The sequence below is a fragment of the Ambystoma mexicanum genome, chromosome 1p (assembly GCF_040938575.1).
Source record: "Ambystoma mexicanum isolate Mex_15411 chromosome 1p, UKY_AmexF1_1, whole genome shotgun sequence".
In the NCBI taxonomy this organism is placed as follows: Eukaryota; Metazoa; Chordata; class Amphibia; order Caudata; family Ambystomatidae; genus Ambystoma; species Ambystoma mexicanum.
The window spans coordinates 319,480,288-319,500,991 of NC_090921.1; the positions used below are offsets into that span (position 1 = coordinate 319,480,288).

A 20,704-nucleotide genomic window follows, 5' to 3' on the forward strand; every position below is an offset into this window, starting at 1 on the left:
TGCTCCCATACACAGACGTTGCGTTGGGGAAAAAAGTAAGGGGAAGTCAGCATCATGATTGCTTGCACACCAAGTGCATGCATAGTGTTATAGGAATGCCCCTATCTACACCATTTTTAATTTGTATGTTGTGCTGTACCAGAAGAAGGGAGTCAGACTTGAGGTTGATATTTCAAGGCTTTTATTCTTAACAAAAAAGGCAAAATGCATATCTGGCCCTATTTCAAGGAGGGATTTCCCTGCAAACAAACTAAATTAAGGGTGCTCTACATTTGTCCGAAACAAAAAGTAGTCATTAGTACAAATCCTATTGGCTATCTGGCTCTACCACTTTAAAAAAAAAAAGAACATGAACATGAGCGATGACCATTGCCTTCCAGCTCTTGCTTCATCTGGCCAAATGTCGTTGGATTTCTCCCAAAGTACTGGTCGTAGGACAAATCTTTGTTCTTAACAGTTCACAAAAGAAAAGCTTTCAAGTCTCTTTGTTTCTCAAAAAGAAAAGCACGTCTTTACAGCACAGCACCTCCCCTCCAGGAAGTTTGCATGTCAGAGGCTCGTATCCTCTGCCTAGGAGTCTTCCTCCTCCTTTCAAGGTTCCTTGTTGTTTTTAGGGTCTAATGTCAATGGAGTTGTAATGCAAAATAGAAGTAACCGCAGTCTTTTCCACTTCCATATATGCAGAGAGAGTTCCTCATAGGAATGGGAGTCCTTGTCCCATGGAGGGTAGTCACCCCCCGTAGGCAGGATCTTTATTAGCAGGCCCACCTCCGTAGAGTTTGTTTCCCCTCCGGCACAGTCCACTGCACCCTTTCTGACTTCAATTTTAGACCAGTACCAGCCTTCTGGACCTCCGGACTATCAAAGATGGTCTTCGTCACGTACCCACTGCCTTCAAAACCTAGCCATCTTCAAACTAATAAAAAAAAATAGTGGTACTTACTTGATTAATTTATATAGTGCTAGAAACTGGCCTGTAGGCATAGTAACGCTCACTAGACAAACAAAGAGAAACAAATCTAGCCGGCATCATTAAGGAAAAAAAACAGAGAATTAGTGGAACACAACTGTCTTTAATCCATGTTTGAAGTTTTCCAGTGGGGAGCGTATCCTCGGATCTGGAAGAAGGGCATTCCATTTCCTTAGTGCTGCCTAGGCAAAAGACACCTGGATGGCCAATTTAAGCCTGGCCCTGGACACCTGAAGAAGGCCAAATTGTTCAATCTGAGTACCCTACGTGCAGGCAACCAAGAAAGTCTTCTGGATAAATACCCAGTGCTGCTGCCATGGAGGCACTTAGTCGAAAGGTGATTCTGCTGGCAATAGGAAGCCAGTGCAGAGCCTTCCTGACGTCGGAAACCTGATCTTTTTCATGTAAACCTTCTACTGCCATAACAGCATTGTTTTGTGCAATTACTGGACAATTTCTCCTTTTTCATACCTTGCAAAAACCTAGAGCAATAGTCCAGTTTGGCCCCAGTTATGGCAAGAGCTATGATAGTGCAGTTGTCACGAGAGAGAAAAGGTCTTAGCTGGTCAAGCAATTTCAGTTTGTAGTAGGTAGAGGACACCAGGCAACTAACATGCGCTTTCGTACTAAGCTATTGATCAAGAACTATGCCCAGGGTCTTAATTTTAGAGAGCAACAATGGCACAGCCGCTGTCTGAAAAAACTGGAAAATCAGGACTCCACTTTTTCAGCCACACAGCTGTGCCCACTATCATGACCTTTGTTTTTGCGTCATTAAGGGCTAGTCCATTTTCTGCCATCCAGATCTGGATAAGGGTGTAAACTGCTTTGATAGTTTGTGTTCCTGATGCAATCACTCGAAAGAGGAATGCGACACTGAGTATCATAAGCATAGTTGATGTGAATTAAACCCTTGGGGTGCAGTAGATCAAACAGATGCTTGGAAAAGATGTTATACAATGTGGGGGGCAAGCAGGAGCCCGGAGGGACGCCGCAAGTCACCCCAACTCGTCCACCTTGGTGTCATCATGGAAGACTCTAGCAGCGCGAGCTGTCCATTATCTAACCCAGCTTCCTGCTGTTTGCAAAAAGGAGGCAGAGTGCACAACCCTAGTGATCAGTGTAGCATGATAGACCAGATCGAAAGGAGCAGGCTAATCTACAAAAATCAGAATTGTCTCGCCCTTCTTCGTAACTTTCATCATATGGACTTTAAGGTCAAGTAAGGCCGATTCATTGTTATGTGCCCTACGGAAACCAAACCAATCAAGGCTTAAGCTCTCAGGAGGTTATGCGGGCTGGTTCAGTACAGCGTAGTCCGCAAGCCCCCACAAAGGAATGTCCACACACTGTTAGTGATAAAACAATTCTTTATTTAAATAAGGTTGCGAATATATACACACACAAGAACACACTTTGTGCTCTGGCAATACTACAATGATAAATATGTACAATATCTGTGGTACCACAATTCACTCTGGACTCCTTTAAAATGCACCAACTGCTGACAGTTGCAATGACATACAAGTCTAATAGCAATGTGAACCAACACCAGATATAGGAGGGTAACAAGTGGTTAAACAATTGGCAGAATGCTAGACCCCTACCACAAGACACAGCTCTTTGTGAGGATCCCCCACCTATGAAACCTGTAAATAAAGTATATTGACAAGCCCAGTCCATATATTGTTTAGCATAGTCTTGTTTCCTTTTAAAAATATTCTACTACCCCAATGTACCTGTTTTAGCAGAGGTCTTCCATGAGTCGTTGATGGATCCTTTCTGAATGAACTCCTTTTAAGGCAGGAGCCACGGATCATTGAGATTCCTTGAAGGGGTGAACAATGTTGCTGAGGCAGCAGTTTCGGTCCTTGCGGTGCTCTTCGATGATCGGTTAGAGACGTCCTGCGAAGATGAGACATGCGTTACACCTCGATGACGAGAGTTCATGCCGCAAAGAGTCCATGAAGAACGTAGGCCCAGCAAGGGCGTCGGGTCATTGGCGTTTGGCGTCGTCGATCGGGACTTCACCACGGCTGGCTTTTGGGTCTTCGTAGGCGTCTGAGTACTTCGGGTGGCTAGAAACCCACCGGCAGATTCTCCTTGGTTCGTCGGCGACCTTGACTTTCTCCGGCGGGACAAAGAGGTAGACAGTGATGAGCAAGGGAGTCCTTGATTTCAAAGTGTCTTAGGCAATGGAGCGTTGCAGCTCTGGTCAACGAGGTTACAGCGATCCTCCGAACTTTGGTCTATGTCCTGGCACTTCACTTCAGATTCCTTGAGGTTCCCAGTCTCCGGTCGGCAGCCTTTCGAGGACTGACTTCTTGGGAGCCTTGGTGAAGGTTAGCTGGTGCACGATGTTCACTTGTAGCTCGGAAAGAGGTCTCCTAGCTGAGTCCTCTGTTGGATCAGTTCTTGGAGACACGACCGCTTTCGGATTGCATTGAAGTTTAAGCATCAAGTTTCGACTTTAGCTTCTGAACGATTCCAGTAAGTGAGAGGTCCCCAGATATACTGTTCTGTCTCATTTGTGCTCCAGGACCCCCAACCGGCCCATAGTCGGGGTTTGCCCAGAAGCACTTTAAGACAAGATAGCAGCACCTGTGAGATGGATGGGGGTGCAGATTATTCTCCAACACCAAATCAATGACATCTGAACGGTTTGGCAAAGGAAGTCTGTTTAATGAGTACAAAAAATGGGGAGTCTCATGAATATCAGCGGATGCGTGATCTTCTCTCGCTTCACAACTCCAACGAACTTCATAAAAAACACATCATTTATACTAAAAACTCGTCATTACTGACGTGTAACACTTAAAAGTTGGCATGCCGTTCTATTGGTTCAGGAAAAGTAACTTTAATATAGGTACTATATCTGTATGTTAACCGAGTAAGGGGATTGGGTGAACACTGTCAGGAGGTGCATCTAAGCCCTTCCTTCAAAATGGCTACTGTAGACGTCACTAAAAGTACAACGGCCTATTGGTTCTAACAACTATAGGACCCTAGATTACTTGGTCCATTGTTATTGGGTTGGCACCAACCCCACTCATACTTTTCCACTTTGCTTAGCAGCACGCAGAACTGTCTGCCAGGTGCAGGGTGCCCTCTAGTTCCCCCGGCCTTCCTCCAATTAATGTTACAATCAATCATCACTTTAGTGGCCATGTGTCAATTATTTCATTGTGGTTGGCCTCGAGACTGCATCTCCTGTCTGGAAAAGTTCTGATATCTTCGCCTGGCTCATTGCCATGCGTAGGTTTGGAAAGTCTTGCTTCTCGCTCGGCTAGTCACATGATTCAGACACTATGAATTTGCCTCTTAATGTAATTCATGCATTTGATTTTTGTTTCACCCACCACCTGCCTTCGGTTTCTTATCTTGACCTTTCCGAGCAGGATATTCTGTTCTTTGCTTCAATTAATTGTAGCTACTGTTCGTCCATTTTGACTGATACGACCTTGGTTTTCCTTGACCTTTCAGAGCAGGATATTCTGTTCTTTGCTTCAATTAATTGTAGCTACTGTTCGTCCATTTTGACTGATACGACCTTGGTTTTCCTGGCACAATTTGCCTCTGCTGAATTTCGTTTCTGCCGCTTATTCTTGATTTAGCTAAATATGAAGCTCTCCTCGTGTGGCCTTTAGTAACCTTTGGGTTGATTCTGCTTCTTGTGCAAAGTGGAAGTATACTTGTATAACTTCTTTTGAGGTAGATATGTATATGTGGTGCTTGCTGCACTATCTTTCTAATAAGCATAGCAAGCTGCACAATTTTCTTAGCTTTCTTGCGTTTCCAAGCATATGTACATGCGTAAACTGGTCGAATATCTTCATCATGCTCATGGCTTAAGCTTCTTACATTTGACATTGTCCTTTCACCTTAGGTTCACGATGTTCCTGGCCCATGGCGGTTCGTCTTTGTCAGTCTCTGGTCATCAGATCTTCTACATGTGAGTCAGTCCGGGTTCTCGTGACGTCACCATTTGTCTTCCATTAAGATCTTTTTGGTTTCTTCAGGGACTTTACTTGGACGATCTTCATTTTGTTTCATTTGTTGATATGGTTTTCTCAATGGGTACCTTACTGTCCATGGTTTCCTTGGTATCGATACTTCAGAAGGCATTGTTCTCCTGATGGGTCCTGGACAGAGCCCCACTGTGGCTCTCTGCTGGTTTATTTGCTCATCATACGTCACATATTTAGGCATGAATGTTCCTGGTACTTTGAAATGGACGGTTGGCGTTTGAGCTGTATTTGGGACCTCCTCTATACATTCACACTGCTGGGCCAAGTTCGGCAGCCAATCATTCAGCGGGGCATTCATTAATTCATTCATGCAGGCAGGCAGCCAATCAGGCTCACACTGCGTTCAGGCCATTCTTCTCCATCCAGACACTCACAACAAGGAATGTGGATTGGGACAAGTACCCAGCCATTCAGCACTCCACACTGCATTCATACCATTTTCGGGCAGGGCCGTCTCATTCATAGTGTCACAACACTCCACCCAGGTCCCACCCCAAGGGCGTACCCACAACATACAGTCACTGGGAAGGCTCCAGCCAGTCTGGCCTGGACTTCACCACAATACCACATATGGAACTTCCACCCAACAGTCAGTCGGGGGGGAAGGGACAGAGTCAGAGCTTCCCAGGACTTTGGGAAATCAAGGTAACGGGTAATAGAAGGCATGAGGCCACACACAGGGGCCATCTTGTCTATCAGGAATCGACTGATTCCAATGGCAGGGCCTGGGTATCCTAAAATTGTGGCTACTCACAGCACCTGTCAAATTCAGTATGGAGCTGCCACCAGCCCATACCCTACTCTGTGGGCCATACACAGGTGCCGAAAAAACATTCACTAGGGGTACAGGGTTGTACCTCCACCCAGGGGTGCCATAAGGGTATCTCAAGGGTCTGTTCACCGTGACCGAAAAGAGGTGCACTGCGAGGAGTCCCAGATGCACTCCTGTGTATAAAATAACACCGAACACACATGAAATAAGGAATACAGGACAAAGACATGGAGGCCCTTTCCCTCCAATGCATTTCCAGCATCACAGTGCCCCGGCCCCCTTTACAACACAAATAATTTCACACGGACAGCCCGCGATGACAAACTAACATCTGAGCCGTGTACCTGGCGTTTCCCAATACATTGGTCAGGAGAGGTCATGCAATTACTGACCATCACACACACTTGATCTCCATTAAGCTTCCTCACACGGATAAAAGGTGGAGCACGAGAGCACATTGAGTGAGGCAAGGCACACGAGGAATCAGCAGTTCCAAGATGACCGTTTAACGAGAGAAGAAAGACAGCAAAACATAAGGGGATTGCAGGCAGGGAAGTTCCCTTGACCTTTTCGTCAACAAACCGTTACTTTCATGAAACCTTGAGAATAGAAAGCGTTAGACCTGGGAACCAGGCTGAAGAATCCTGCATTTTGTGTCTGAGGTACCCGGGGCCCTCCGTGTCAGTAATCCGGGCGGGAAGAAGCACCAGCAACCGTGGTACTATCCTTGCCTCCAAGTACAAAGCAGTGTCCGTGAAATCAAAACTGCTGGTGAGTTGGGGAGACCGATAAAAGACCTGTCTGTGTTGAAGCCAATGTTGCAAGCTGGAACGAACATTGTTCAAATTCGTGAGATGAACGCCTGTAAAGTTGACTGGCTGATGAGTGATTGACCTTTTAATGCAAGATACACTACCCTTGATTGAGTGGTCCGGTGCCGCGTGGGTGTCCATTCAAAGGTCTATGTAGGGTATCCAGCTGAGAATTGGCAGAGTGAAAGTGAGAAAGAGCATATCAAGAAGAGAGTGAGTAATTATGACTCGAAGTGGTCCCACAACGAGTTGAGCAGAATCCTGCGCACAGTCGAGTCTTCGATTTCTGAAAGTAAAGAATGCGTGGAAAAGTAGCGAAAGTTGGTCTGAGCCCAGCAGAGGGAGATCAGTTAAAAGCTTTGTGTTAAAGTGGGTCTGAGCCCGGCGGAGGGGCATCTGGGGTGAATCGAAAATCACCCAAGAAATTGTACATGAGAATCCTGAGGCAAAAGGAACTTTTGAATGTTTGTTGCATTAGGCCCTCTGAAGTAATAGACTTTGAATGACAAAGATTTTGGCACAGAAGGCCCTGATATTGAGATTTGAACTGCGCCCTCATGCTAGAGAAGCCATACACGGTGCTGTGCTAGAGTGTGCCGCCTTGTCCTGTGCTGAAAATGTGGGGAAGGGAAGCCAATGGCTTGAATATCCTGACAGCTCATTTCTTGAACCCTTTTCTTTTGCATAACAGTGTCCCTCATTATTTGCATTTATAAGTAAGGATTGGCAGTAGATTTGTTAGTATAGACCCTTTTATTTTGACAGACTGGACTAGGGACTAGGACTGTATTGTTGTTGTTTGATGGTTGTAGCTTGCTCTCATTTTTAGATTTTGGGTTAGAGAGCCGTTTTTCAAATCCAATCAAAGATCAATAAACACTCTTGAACTGTGATCACCTGTCTGTCTTACTGTTTGACACCATGCCTTCCTTACACTAAATTCAAACAAAGGAATATCATTCTCGGGCCCAGGATGCTCTAAATTACCACTTGGCCTACCCAGTGTCATGCACTTCATCATGATATCATTCTGAATCGTCTTAATCATGTTAGTCATAGTATCCTGAATGGATGTGCACCAGCCTTTATCTTTGATCAAGCTCTGTTTGAAATGAACTCTTAATGCCACTCTGTTAACGCCAGTTGAAGTGTGAAGTTTTTCCAAGGAAAGCCTCTAATCCTGGGACATAGCTTTGCTCGACTTTCCAAACCAACTGCCACAGTCCCAGTCACCAACACCTCTCAATGACAAGCTGTCGTACCAACTCATACTTTCTTTCAGTTTCTCCATTGCCTCTGGCACCCTTTCCTGCCACTCAAATGCTGAGTCCTTGCTGGTTGCATACACACTCCAGGGGCAACCGACCGCTGTTGTGTGGAATGGGCTGTCAGCCTATAGGAAGGCTGACCAATGGAATCTGATGCCACTGCTCAAACCCAGGAGAGTGGTAGACTTCTTGCCCTTAGTGTCCAGCTACAGTACCCAGGGAACAGTCCACTTGTTACACATGCACACCAGCAGGCTACAACTGACAACCGAAGACTGAGCAAAGGGTTGGAATCGGGATATTGAGTTGTTGACTCACACACTACCTCACATTGTCTCTATCTCTGGAATGGAGAGGGACATGCAATAGTCCAGAAAATAGTAGAGGTTGGTTAATGTACAGCTGTCTATGCTACAGGCAAAGAAACATGTGCTTGTTTTTGGTCACTACATAAAGTGAGATTTGGTGTTGATTATAGTGTACACACATTCAATGTTGTAACAGTGAGCTTTTTGCTACTCCATAACAAGGATACACATAACACTGACAGAAGAGGGATGTTTGCGATAACAGTATGCAGACATTGTAGATTCATGAATTTCACCAATAATTATATATTTGATAGCTGGCATTGCAAAGCAAAAACCCATTCATTGCCTTGTGATGTTACTTGCTCTGGTGTGCCTTACTAGTCCTGTCCTTGTCCGTCAGCATGTGTTTGTCCATATATATATTATGGTGAATACAATGATCATGGAGTGATTGGATTGCTGCTGCTCTCTATAATTGGTATGTGTCCCACTAATGGCAGAACTTACATAATTTGTACAGTGCTGCCACCTTTACCTTTCTGTACTCATTTCTTCTAGGTCAGCAATTACCTGCCTCGGGAATACTGGCAAAAGCTGGAGTCGGAGTTTGCTTCTGGACCCTCGCTGGTTTCAGATGACTCTCCCTGGCCTCATCCCCTGCTAGTGCAGCTGGGTGCCCACTTGGTTGATCTCATGGTGAGCACAGTGAAGGTGACAAATGTCTCCCCGGAACCAAAACCAATTCCAGTACTCTACCACATGTATACTTTCCGGAGTCATCGGCAGGTAAATACTGAGATAATCAATTTTATTTGTTTTTGTTTCACATCTCCTGACTGATTTTCTATCCCAGATCTTTTCCACTGTGTGGTGCTTCACATTTCCCCATGTCTTCTGTTAGTATGTCTGTTTTCCTCTCCCCTTCTCATTTCTGTCTCATAGTAGAGCCAAGCCTGCCCAGTGATCCATTTTCAGCCTGCAGGGCATGGATTTGAATCCTGGCAGGGTTGACTCAGCCCTTCATCCTATATTTGTATGTAAAACATTATATTATAATTGGCACCAACCAAAAAGCTGTTACCATATGTGGTCATATATATCCTAAACCTCTGTGTGGTGGGACCCTGGCCTCATTACACTGCTCGCTGTTGGGTTCCATAAGTCTTAGGGCTATAGGTGTGTCTTCTGTTTTAGCTGTATGAGCAGGGTTTCTTGCATGGCAATTTGCACTATGATATTTGGGGCTGATGTGGCCATTTTCACTGCAGTATAATGGGGTTGTCAAAACGTCTTGCGGGACTGTGTAAACTGGGACTAGACTAGGCTTGCCAACGTGAAAATATACCTGGGCTCTGTTAAACCGATGTTGGTCCTCAGGACTGACATGGGAGTTTTTCATTTTTCTGGGACCATGAAATATTAAGTGCAGTGTATCTAGCACATTTCAAATTAAGCCAGGTATTGAACAGCGAAAACTGGATACCTAAACTGCAATTGCCTACTTTGGCCACCAGATGATGGAGAACTACCCGATTGCCTCTCCTTATTTGTTTTATTTGATTTTAATGTATTTATTGTGGAGGCCATATATTTAACAAACAGTGAAAAACAATGTCTGGGGCCTCCTGGAGTAGAGTCTTACAAAATAATTAGTAATGATTGCCTCTCTGGCAAATTAACAGGTGGTAATTGGGTTAGTGTGATACATAGACCAATAGAGTACTGTAGAACATCTATCGAATGGGGTGGTGATGAGAGGGAAGAATGGTAGACATGCCAGCAGTGGAAGGTAGCAGAGAATTTAGTAGAGGGAAGTTCTGAGTGCAAGAGTTTGGTTCCTTTAAGGCAAACTAAGTAGTGCTTACCTGCTGATTTGGCATTGTGTATTTTGGTATTGTTCTTTATGCTTGGGGACGGTTGTTGCAGTGAAGTCTGGCGAGCAAGAGCAGAAGGAGGGCCAAAAGGATGGACAAAAGAGGCAAGTTAACGAACCTCACAACACACATGGTTCAAGAAGGAGTTTATTGGTATGCTAGATGGGGGTTGAGCAAGACTATGGACGCAGTTGTGCATGAGGATAACCATCTGTGGTGGTGGAGGCGGTGGGGGAGGAGCAGACTATATTGTACAGTTAGTGTGGAAAATGGAAATAGTTTCTAATTGGGCGCAAAAGAGCTTGGTGGAGGCCCAGTAGTAACCTGGAGCAGTAGTCAAGTTAGCTACCTTTCTAGATGTTGAAAAGGTTGTTCCTGGCGATAGTGGCCATAGGCGTAATGAAGTGCTGGAACCGAATGTTGCTGTCGTAGAGGTCGTCCTGGTCGCAAACCTTGGGGGAGGGTGAACAGCGATCTGGGAAGAAGAGGAGAAGAGCGCAGGGTGTTAAAGGCAAGAAGGTAGGTAGTAGGTTTGCATAATGCAGTGTACTGCCATACAATGATGAATGGAAGAAAGCCCATCTTCAGAGAGAGATCAGCAAATGAAGGAGAGGGAAGGAGAAGACAATGTGTGCACCATTCACAAAGTGATGGTGGAAAAATCCAAACCAAAAGAGAAATGTGCTGCATTTCCACATGCATTTATTAGAACTATGTAATATGTTAAGTATGTCATACTATCTAGTATGTTAAGATTTAGGGTATCCATCAAATGGTGGTAGTGAATTACAAGTTTACTCCTATATGGGCTCACAGGAGATATTAGGAATATTACATTTATTTCAGTATAACCAGAATGATGCACAATTGTAAATAATGTAGAGTGCTTGAAGCACCTACTTGTCATTGCCACGGGCCCCAGAACACACAAACCACACCATCTAGTGATTGGGGCAATGGGTCACTTGACTCACTTTTGTCCCTTTGGGACCTATAAACAAAGGGGCCCTGGCTGGACTCAGTCCTGGCGACTTTTGCGCCAGGCTCATAGAGATGTGAGCAGGAACACTTTATTTCAGTGCAGGAGTGTTTATTTTACAAGAACTTTCCAGGAGCTGAAATCCTTTGTTCCAGAGAAGATCCTCATGTGCTGACTCATTGGGTGTGGCTCCCTCGGCCTGGTCTTCATGTGCTGACTTATAGGGTGTGGCAGGCAGGCTGTACCTGGTGGGCGTGGCTTCAGAAGTTCGGCTATATAAGCTGCTCCATCCTGAAGGCGGGTGCTTCGCGTTACTGTGCACTCGTGTGCAACGTGATGCTCACCACCACTTGGACCAGTTTACTCACCTTTGAAACCAGGCGTTCTCCTGCATACTCGCCTCCAGGAAACAGGTGCTTCATCTGCAGACTCCTCTCCTGACATCCAGTGATCTTGATCCCGACGCTGCAGCACCGCACTCCGCATCCACGAACTCAGACCCTTTGAAGAAGGAAGACAAGGTTGGAACATCCGTCCTAGGGCCTCGCCGCATTTCAACCCTGTGTGCCCCCTAGTGAACAACTTACCAGCTACTGTACCGCTGCAGCTCCGTTCCTCATTTGGAGGTGTCGCCTCAAGCTCTGCAGCTTCTGCTGGGCCGGCAACACCACCTGCAAGGGAAGAAGCAAAAGAGCAAACATCAAAAGTGGGAAGGACAGCAATACAAGATAACAAACTTTACAATACAACAAAAACAGACGAGGAAAGACAAAGGCAAACAGGAACACTTACCTGAAGTATAGTGGCTTAGTCGCAGCAGGACTGGACTACCACGTGCAAGGAACAAGTGAAGGAACTCTGTCCAGATCATACAAGCGCCCATGTCTGAAGCAGCAGGACGGAGTGCTCACCAAAACTAATCAACAGGTGAGCTTTCCAGGGACAGCGCATCCCACTGGTACCACGGTTTGGGAGAAGGGGTCTGGAAGGGGAATCAGGCGCACAAGCTGGCATACTCATGCCCCCTATTCTCCACACAGGAGCAGTCCCGAGCAGCATCACCTATTACCACCAGTCACCACATAAGCGCAGAGGGCGAAGTCGGACCCGAGCAACCTCACCCCCGGGAGGACTGCAACAGTGTCCCAACGCCTCTGCAGAGAACAGGTGAGCGTAACAGAACACAAAGCCTCTTTGAATCTCTGTCTGGGCGTTATGGAAACTTCTGAAACTGACCAGTTGGCCCGATTACTGGGAGAGTTACGGACTGAAGTTCATGCCGCAAGACAGGAAACCAATGCCCTAAGGAGGGACCTAATTGTGAACCGGAAGCGGACAGATGAACTAGCAAGGCAAATGCTCCAGGCACATGCAGGCCAGGTCCCACTGCCGGGGTATGCCCCTCCTGGTGGGCCTCCACAGCCCACGCCAGTACAGGTGGTTCTTCCAGGGGGGGGGGGGTTCTCCTGACCCCACCAGAATTCATCACAGGCGATCCGAATAAGTACGCCATCTTTATGAATCAATGTCGCCTACACTTCTTGTGCAGACCTGGGGCATTTCCCAACGATCAAGCGAGATTGGCATTTGTACTCTCATATTTGGGAGGTAGTGCAGCGGACTGGTCAATACGCTTGGTAAACCAGGATGATCCTTTGCTTGGAGACTTCGGCAGTTTCCTGCGTGAAATGGAGAAACTATTTGCACGGCATACTCAAGAGCGAGCTCTGGACAATGAACTGTTATCACTACGGCAGGGTAATCAAGACCTACTGCAAAACAAAAAACAAGGCAACGTTGCCTTATCACCGACGCATCTCAGTTGGCCCCCAATCTAGAGGGCTGAAATTTGCAACAAACTATTTTTATTCAAAATGTATATATCCCACTTTCAAACTCAAAACTTCAGTTATAACCATGTAGTTAAAGGCAGGAATGTTTTAATCGCATTCCCGTTTTTTGCAATAGGAATTATTCGCAATATTCAGTGTTGGGCGATCATCTTGCGCCATAATATACAATTTTGCCAATGCATTTCGGTTTAGAACCTTCATCCGGGCTGTACGTAGGCTCTTGATTACATCATTAAGCTGCTCTGGGTTATAATGTACATATATTCATTGTCAGTACCAATGCATTATTTGTTATATTTTTAACAAATTAACACATACCATTAATGTTGTCCCACGAACATTCAAAAGATGAGCCAGAGAAATGAAAAACAAAAAGTAATATTTTAGTTTCAACATTGTGTACTGTATGTGCTTGGATTATTAAATCTTAAACTGTGTCCTACCTGATCGCATCAAAAACGCTGTCTCTATGATGTATTTCAAGCCTCAGGGGTTATCGTTTTCTTGTTCCGTTTAGGAACGCCTATGGCAATTTTGCTGCATGTATTTCAAATGCATAAAGAGACTCATAAATCAATCCTGTCTCTGCTGGGGAAACAGCAACTCTTCCGTGTAATTACTGATCGGGTCGATCATGCGGCGCATCATTGCTGATGCTTACCTTCACTTCCAGCGTTGTCCTGCAAGCCGCAGAGAGCCGTGCTCGCGCATGCCTCCCTGCTGCTTTTGAAGGTTGTCATAGAGATAGTTGCGAGGCGCCGTGGTCCAGCTGGTATGCCGGAGCACGTACGCCTCGCGCCCCACCCCCGGGTGGTTACCCTGGGGCGGGAAAGTCTCCATGACAACCTCTGTGTTGGTCCAGGTTCCCGTGATCTGTTACACTCGTAACTAAGCTGTCAAAAATAATTTGAACATATTTTCAAATGTGTACATACTGGATAAGATTTATAACAGTGTGGGTGCTGACTACTGCTGTATCTAACACCCAAACATTTTTGGAATTCCTGTATTCTATATTGTGCTGTCTGCGCTTTCAAGAATATGGTGATACTATTAACTAAAAAGAGGAGTGGTGCTGGTCTCTATTGCGTTCAGACTGCAATGACTAAAGTTACATGAAACTAATGGATATTAGATTGCTTTGAATAGTGTACTTTAAACCTATTTCCGGCTCATGTGTAATGGACTGAAGGCTATGGGTTCGATTGAAAAGCACAGATAAATAATACATCTTTTGTTATCAAACATTCCTAAAAAAACGCATTTCTTTTCTTAAACATTGTTTTGAACAATAAAGCATGCAGACATTATTCTCCAGGAGATGATTTGAAGAACGAAATTCATTACTTCTCCACGTGTCTTTAATCATTGCGTACATATCTGCCTATTCTATGTTCATATGTTTATGGACCAAAGGCAATGAGTCTGGCACTGAGTATGCAGCAAAAATCTATCACAAATCTCATTTTGTAAAGCATATGTACCAACAAAGGTTTTGCTTCTAAACCTATTTAGGCATATCTGAACCATAGTGCAAATCACAGAAATTCTTCACCTAGAGCAAATCTACATTTAAAGAAAATAATTTGTTAGTGCTTGAAGGGTCTTTGTCCATGGTCAAAGCATCAAACTCAGTGGGTTTCATGTCCGGGTCTCAAAATACTAGACCCCGACCCACACTTGTTACCATCTGCCTATATTGTGCAAAACAGGAAAATCTAATTTACAAGAAACACATGAAATGTATCTCTTCGTTGATTCCTTTTGGTATCAGGAAACTCAGACGGTCGATCCAGAATGTTTCTCGTTGATCCATCGTTTTTTGGAAGTTTTCATGTGGATCTCTCTTTTCTACTATTTCAAGAATAGCAAATCGAATCTGTGCCAAGTTGTTTGTTGTCATGCCAATGTCTTGCCACAGCAGAAGTTTTGTTGTTACGTATACAGGATCTGTGTTCGATCCATCTAGTTTTTGCCATTCTCACGGTTTGTCCAACATAATGTAAGCCGCAGGGACATTTTATGGTGTATATCACATTTTGTGAGTCACATGTAGCAAAACTCTTCAGTTTTATTATTTCACCTGTGTATGGATGTTTCAAGGAATCGCCTTTCATAATATAGCCACAATTACCACAACTTAGACAGGGAAAAGTGCCAATTCTGTTGGTAACTTTCTTCTTTTGTGCTGGTCTGGTCTTTACAAGTTTATCCTTGAGATTATGACTCCGTTGATAGGCGAATGTTGGATCTCTTTGAATAGATGTTCTAATCGTTGATCGCAGGTCACTGTTCCAGTGCTTTTTTATAATCGTTTTGATGCGGTTGCTCTGTCTCGAATATTTGGACACACACACTAAGGGAGGTACATCTTTCTTGGTTTTGGTTTTCAATAAATCTTCTCTGTTTTGAGTTGCTATGTGTGTTTCTGCTGCGGTCACTTCTTCCCTGTATCCACGTTCCAAAAACTTTTTGCCCATTTCCTTGACTTCCTTTTCATATTCTATAGCATCACTCACTAGCCACACGGAGCATCTGGCTATATGGTAGATTTTTGATCAGACTGGGCTGATGAAAGCTTAATCATTGAAGCAAATTGTTCCTATCTGTAGGTTTTCGGAAGATAGTTGTTTGGTATTCTTCGTTAGTTATTTTGATTTGGACATCCAGAAAATGTACGCTTTCCCTGGAGTATTCATGTGTGAACTGAATTCTTGCATCCTTGCTGTTCAGGTAGTTAAAAAATTCAAGTAGCTCTGATTCACTGCCTTTCCATACTCCGAAAATATCATTATATCTGATCCAGATCCCTAGATGTTTCCACCGATGATTAAGCAAGACATTCTCAGTTTCAAATTTGTGCATAAATGAGTTAGCATAAGAGGGAGCCATGGTGGCCCCCATAGCTGTGCCAGCTACCTGTAGGTAGTATTTGTCTTTGTATCTGAAGTTTGAATTATTACTGATAAATTAGGAGTGCCATTATGAATTCTTTTTGTGCTGGTATTTCATCTGTTTTGAGAAGTATCCATTCTACAGCTTCATTGCCTAGATCGTGTGGGATTGACGTATACAAACTCTTGACGTCGATTGTGAAGCATATGTTCTTAGAGTCAAATGGTATTGAATTCAGCTGTTGCAAAAAATGTGTAGAATCTCTGATGTATGTGCTTGTTTCTTGAATTAGAGGTTGTAGAAAATAGTCTACATATTTTCCAAGAGGTTCTAGGATGCTGTTTATCCCTGCGACGATTGGTCTCCCTGGTGGTTTGACTGCATCTTTGTGCACGTTTGGCAGAGTATAAAAATGTGGTATCCGTGGGTGTGGGTTAGTCAAGAATTTTTGTGTGGTGATTTATCCATTCGAGTTCTTCCGCTTTATCCCAAAGCTCTGCCAAGTTCTGTTTGATTTTAGTGTTTGATCATGCTCTAGTTGTGCATAGGTATTAATATCTCCAAGCTGTCTTTCGCATTCTTCCTCGTAGTCAGTCGTGTTCAACAGTACTAGACTAGTACTTTTCTGCAGCTCTTATTGTAATGCTCGAATCACCATATAGGTCTTGTATTAATTTCAATTTGTGTGGTTTCATATTACGTCTAGTTTTAGACTTAAAGTGCATTTTTTCAGAAATCTCTCGTCCTACTAACATATCTCTCTTCCTTCAATCGTCTGATGGCACAAACTATCTGGCCAGAGGAGAAAAGAACTATGTTTTTTTTACTGAGGCTTGCGAGGGGAACTTAAGGACGTATTAGCCAAGTAGTAATTCCCCCGGAAAGACGTGCTGAATACATCAACCTGGCAGTGCAGCTCGATCACAGATTGCAGGATCAGAAGATGGATCGGGCCAAGGCCGAGGGGCGGTTGGTCTACGTGCAAACCCCCGTGAGAATCAATCCAAATCAGACGATCAGTCTGAGCCAATGCAAATCGGAGGCTTGCGGAGCCCACTTGCCAAGTCAGAAAGGGAGAAAAGGAGACAGCAGCAGCTTTGTTTGTACTGTGGTAAGGCAGGTCACTATCTCAGAGAATGCCCGGTGAAACAGCCCAGGAATGCAGTTGGAGCAACTGCCAAGGGTGAAGAACAACCGTACTCGGGGAAACTCCAATGCCCGGCAAGCGTGAAAAGAAACCTATACAGACCTCACATTTAGTCTTCCCTGTGCTCCTGGTAAACCACAAGCAACCGTCGAAAATACATGCCTTGGAGGCATACATTGACAAGTGGGGCTGTGGGAAATTACATGGACCAAGATCTGGCTACACGGACAGGCCTTCCTCTCTGACAGAAGCAGGTTTCAGAAAACGTCCCAGCAGTTGATGGATCTCATCGATCATCCGACCCTTGATGCATTACACTGAGGTCGTCACGCTTTTGTGTCAGGACGGTCACCAAGAGGACATCACCTTCGATCTCATCGGCGCTCCTCAGTTCCAGATGATATTGGGAATGCCCTAGCTGGAGACCCACAATTCCAGGATTGACTGGCGTAAAAGAGTTCTGACCTTTCCCCAAGACTGCGCCGACACCTGTTACAGCAAGGGATTCTCATTAAAAGGTCTTACCAACCCAGGATCGTGGAAGAAAGAAACCATACTGGGCTTCACCAGTTCACTACCACCTGAATACCTGGATTACTAAGATGTCTTTCAAAAAGAGCAAGCGAACACCCTACCTCCGCACAGACCGTATGACTGCCAAATTGATCTGGTACCTGGAGCTAAAGTTTCCTGCAGCCGGATTTACGCCCTAACAGAACATGAAAACCAGCATCTAAAAACCTACCTCGATTAGTATCTGGTAAATGGCTTCATTCGTCCGTGCAAGTCCCCTGCATCCTCGCCCCTCTTTTTTTTTTTTTTTGTGTCTAAAAAGGAGGGAGACATGAGAACTTGCATTGACTACAGAGCACTTAACCAGATCACGGTAAAAAACGGTACCCGTTACCGCTTATCGCTGAGCTCTTGGATCCAGTCAAAAAAGCTTAGCTATATACAAAACTAGACTTAAGAGGGGCCCACCATCTAGTATTCGTCAATAAAGGAGACGAGTGGAAAAGAGCCTTTCGCTCGAAATATGTTCTTTATGAATATCGGGTTATGCCCTTTGGACTATGTAATGCCCCAGCGGCGTTCACATTTTTCATGAATTATATACTCCGCGAACTGTTGGACGTCTACACTCTTGTCTATATTGATGACATTCTTATCTATTCCACCACCAAGGAGGACCACGTCAACCATGTCTGGGCAGTTTTGGAGAAACTGCGGCAACACAGGCTATATGCCAAATTGGAGAAATGCTTCTTTCATGTGACAGGGGTAGAATTCCTCAGCTTTATTCTGACACCACGGGGTGTACGCATGGACATGCGCAAGGTAGACACTATCCTTATCTGGCCCTCACCGACATCCATAAAGGGAGTACAGAGTGTACTCGGGTTCGCCAACATTTATCGCTGGTTCATCCCCGGGTTCTCCCAGATCGTCCACCCAATCACCTCTTTACTATGGAAAAATAAACAATTTAATTGGTCTGCAGATGCAGAGAAAGCCTTCCAGGAGCTGAAACGGGCATTTACCACAGCACCAACCAGAACTACCATACTACCGTACCAAACTGATGCTTCCAACATAGCAATGGGAGCAGTCCTGTCACAACGTGACCCCGAAACAGGTCAGTTGCATCCCGTGGCATTCTGGTCTCGCAAGTTTTCAGCCCCTGAATTGAATTATGCAATCACTGAGAACTGATAGCAATTAAGGCAGCGTTCAAAGCCTGGAGACATTATCTTCTTGGAGCTTGACATACAGTCACCGTCATCACGGATCATCGCAATCTACAATATCTGAAGACCGCTAAAGCGCAATCACGCCAACTCCGCTGGGCTCTCTTCTTTGCAGAATACAACTTTATCACCTATAGACCTGGAGTACGCAATGGAAAAGCGGACGTTCTGTCTCGCGTGAGTGAGTGCGAAGAGGCATTCACTACACCAGACCCCCTGACCATCATCCCTGAAGGACGAATCCAAGGCATGATTGCTGCAACCACCACTCTAGACAACTTAAAGTCTGACCTGCAACACTTGATGAGTCCACCAGCGCAACAGGAATGGCTAGGGAAGGGAGACCAGTATACGATCGTGGACAACCTGCCATACTACCAAGAACGATTGTACATCCCGGATAAGAATTTACAGAACCAAATCATCGCAAACTATCCCGATCCATTAGTAGAAGGGCATCTGGGAATGGCCAAAACCCAAGCTAAAATAAAGAAAAATTACTGGTGGCCAATTTGGCGAAAGGACATTGTCCAGTTCATCACAACCTGTGGCACCTGTGCACAACCAAGTTCCGTAGGTCTGCCACGTCCTTTAGAAGTACCCCCAGCACCTTGGTATCCGCTATCAATGGATTTTATTACAGACCTTCCCTCCTTTAACGGATACAATACCATCTTAGTCGTCGTAGATCTGTTTTCCAAAATGGCCCGCTTTATTCCCCTGAAAGGTCTCCCAACTGCTTCTACTCTGCCTACCGTGTTTTTTTGTTTGTTTTTTTTTTTTACTTTTATTTTCAGTTGGCAAAAGTTGGCAGCAGTTAGACTTAATGAGCATATATTACAAAATCATCAAATTGCAGTCTGTTCAATTTTCGCCAGGAGACACATACGGGCTTGTTCATATAGTGCCGGGTGACCAAGCTGGTGCTGAGTCTGATTTAGCCTTGGGGAGCCTGGGAAATGGGAGAATCAGGTGCCTCCTCAGTCTGTTTGTTGAGGTAGCCGCAGAATGCAGTCCATGCATATTTTGGGCATGAGTGTGCAGGTAAAGATGTGATGTATTCCTCTTCACAGGTTTGTGTCCAAGTAAGTGCATTTAGCCACATTTTGAAAGCAGGTGGAGTGGGGCGTTTCCAAAACTGCAGTATACATTTCTTGACCACCATGCAACTGACATTGAGAAACGTGGACATTCTCTTGGCATCGTCAGTATCCCATATCCCGATTAAAACACCCATCGGGTCAGGGTCCACTACCGGTTCCACAATCTCCGAGAGGGCACCCGGTATCTCTATCCAATCTCCATTGAGCATGGGACATGACCAGAACATGTGCGTGTGGTCTGCTTCTTCAAGGCGGCATCTAGGGCATGTGTGTCTGGGCCCTGTTAAACTTATTCAATTTGTGCGGCGTGTAATATACCCTATTCAGTAGTTTGTATTGCATGCATTAGAATATAAAGTTAAGTGAGACTCTACGGGTATGTAGGCACATCTTCCTCCACAAACCATCTGTGATCTCGAGGCCAAGGTCACGGGCCCATTCGGTGCGCGCCCGAGCAGGCATATCTGGGGACTTTACCAACAGTATTTTTATATGGAGGAGACTACACCCCAGCTATTGCCAGAGTTGGCTATATAGGACAATTCAGGGCATTTCTGGGGGTTCGTCCTGATAGGATGCCCACATGGCAGGGCCAGCCGCCCTCAGTCTGTAATATTGCAGCATTTCTATTGCCAATCCGGTGTGGCTGGGCCGCCACGTTTGTGGAGTGATAAACTTACCCTCTGGGAACAGGTCAGACAAGGCTCGGTATCCAAGTTCTCACTATCATTGGGAGAGGAGTTTATCATGTGTGGGTTCGAGCCCAGGAAACTCCCAGATGGGACACCATTTATAGTAAGGGCACGAGAAGGACGAGCAACATGGTGTGCACCCTGACCGTCGCCAGTCATTCCAGTTTGACATGGGGCGGAGACCTTGGATGCTTGTACCAGTATGTGGCATGCTGGGCTTGCGCCGCCACCCAATATAGTCGGGTCGGGAGC

General features: G+C 45.1%; 1 protein-coding gene across 5 annotated transcripts in view; it reads left to right on the forward strand.

Moving 5' to 3' along the window:
* Positions 1 to 20,704, forward strand: part of POLRMT (RNA polymerase mitochondrial) — an 886,091-nt gene that overhangs the window by 276,996 nt on the left and 588,391 nt on the right. For all 5 annotated transcript variants that reach the window (XR_011303298.1, XM_069647859.1, XM_069647870.1 and 2 more), the window contains one exon: positions 8,720 to 8,947. Coding sequence is in view for 4 of the 5 variants with exons in the window: in XM_069647859.1 (XP_069503960.1) it covers positions 8,720 to 8,947 (228 nt within the window). In the remaining variant the exon portion in view is untranslated. The remainder of the gene's footprint in view (positions 1 to 8,719; positions 8,948 to 20,704) is intronic.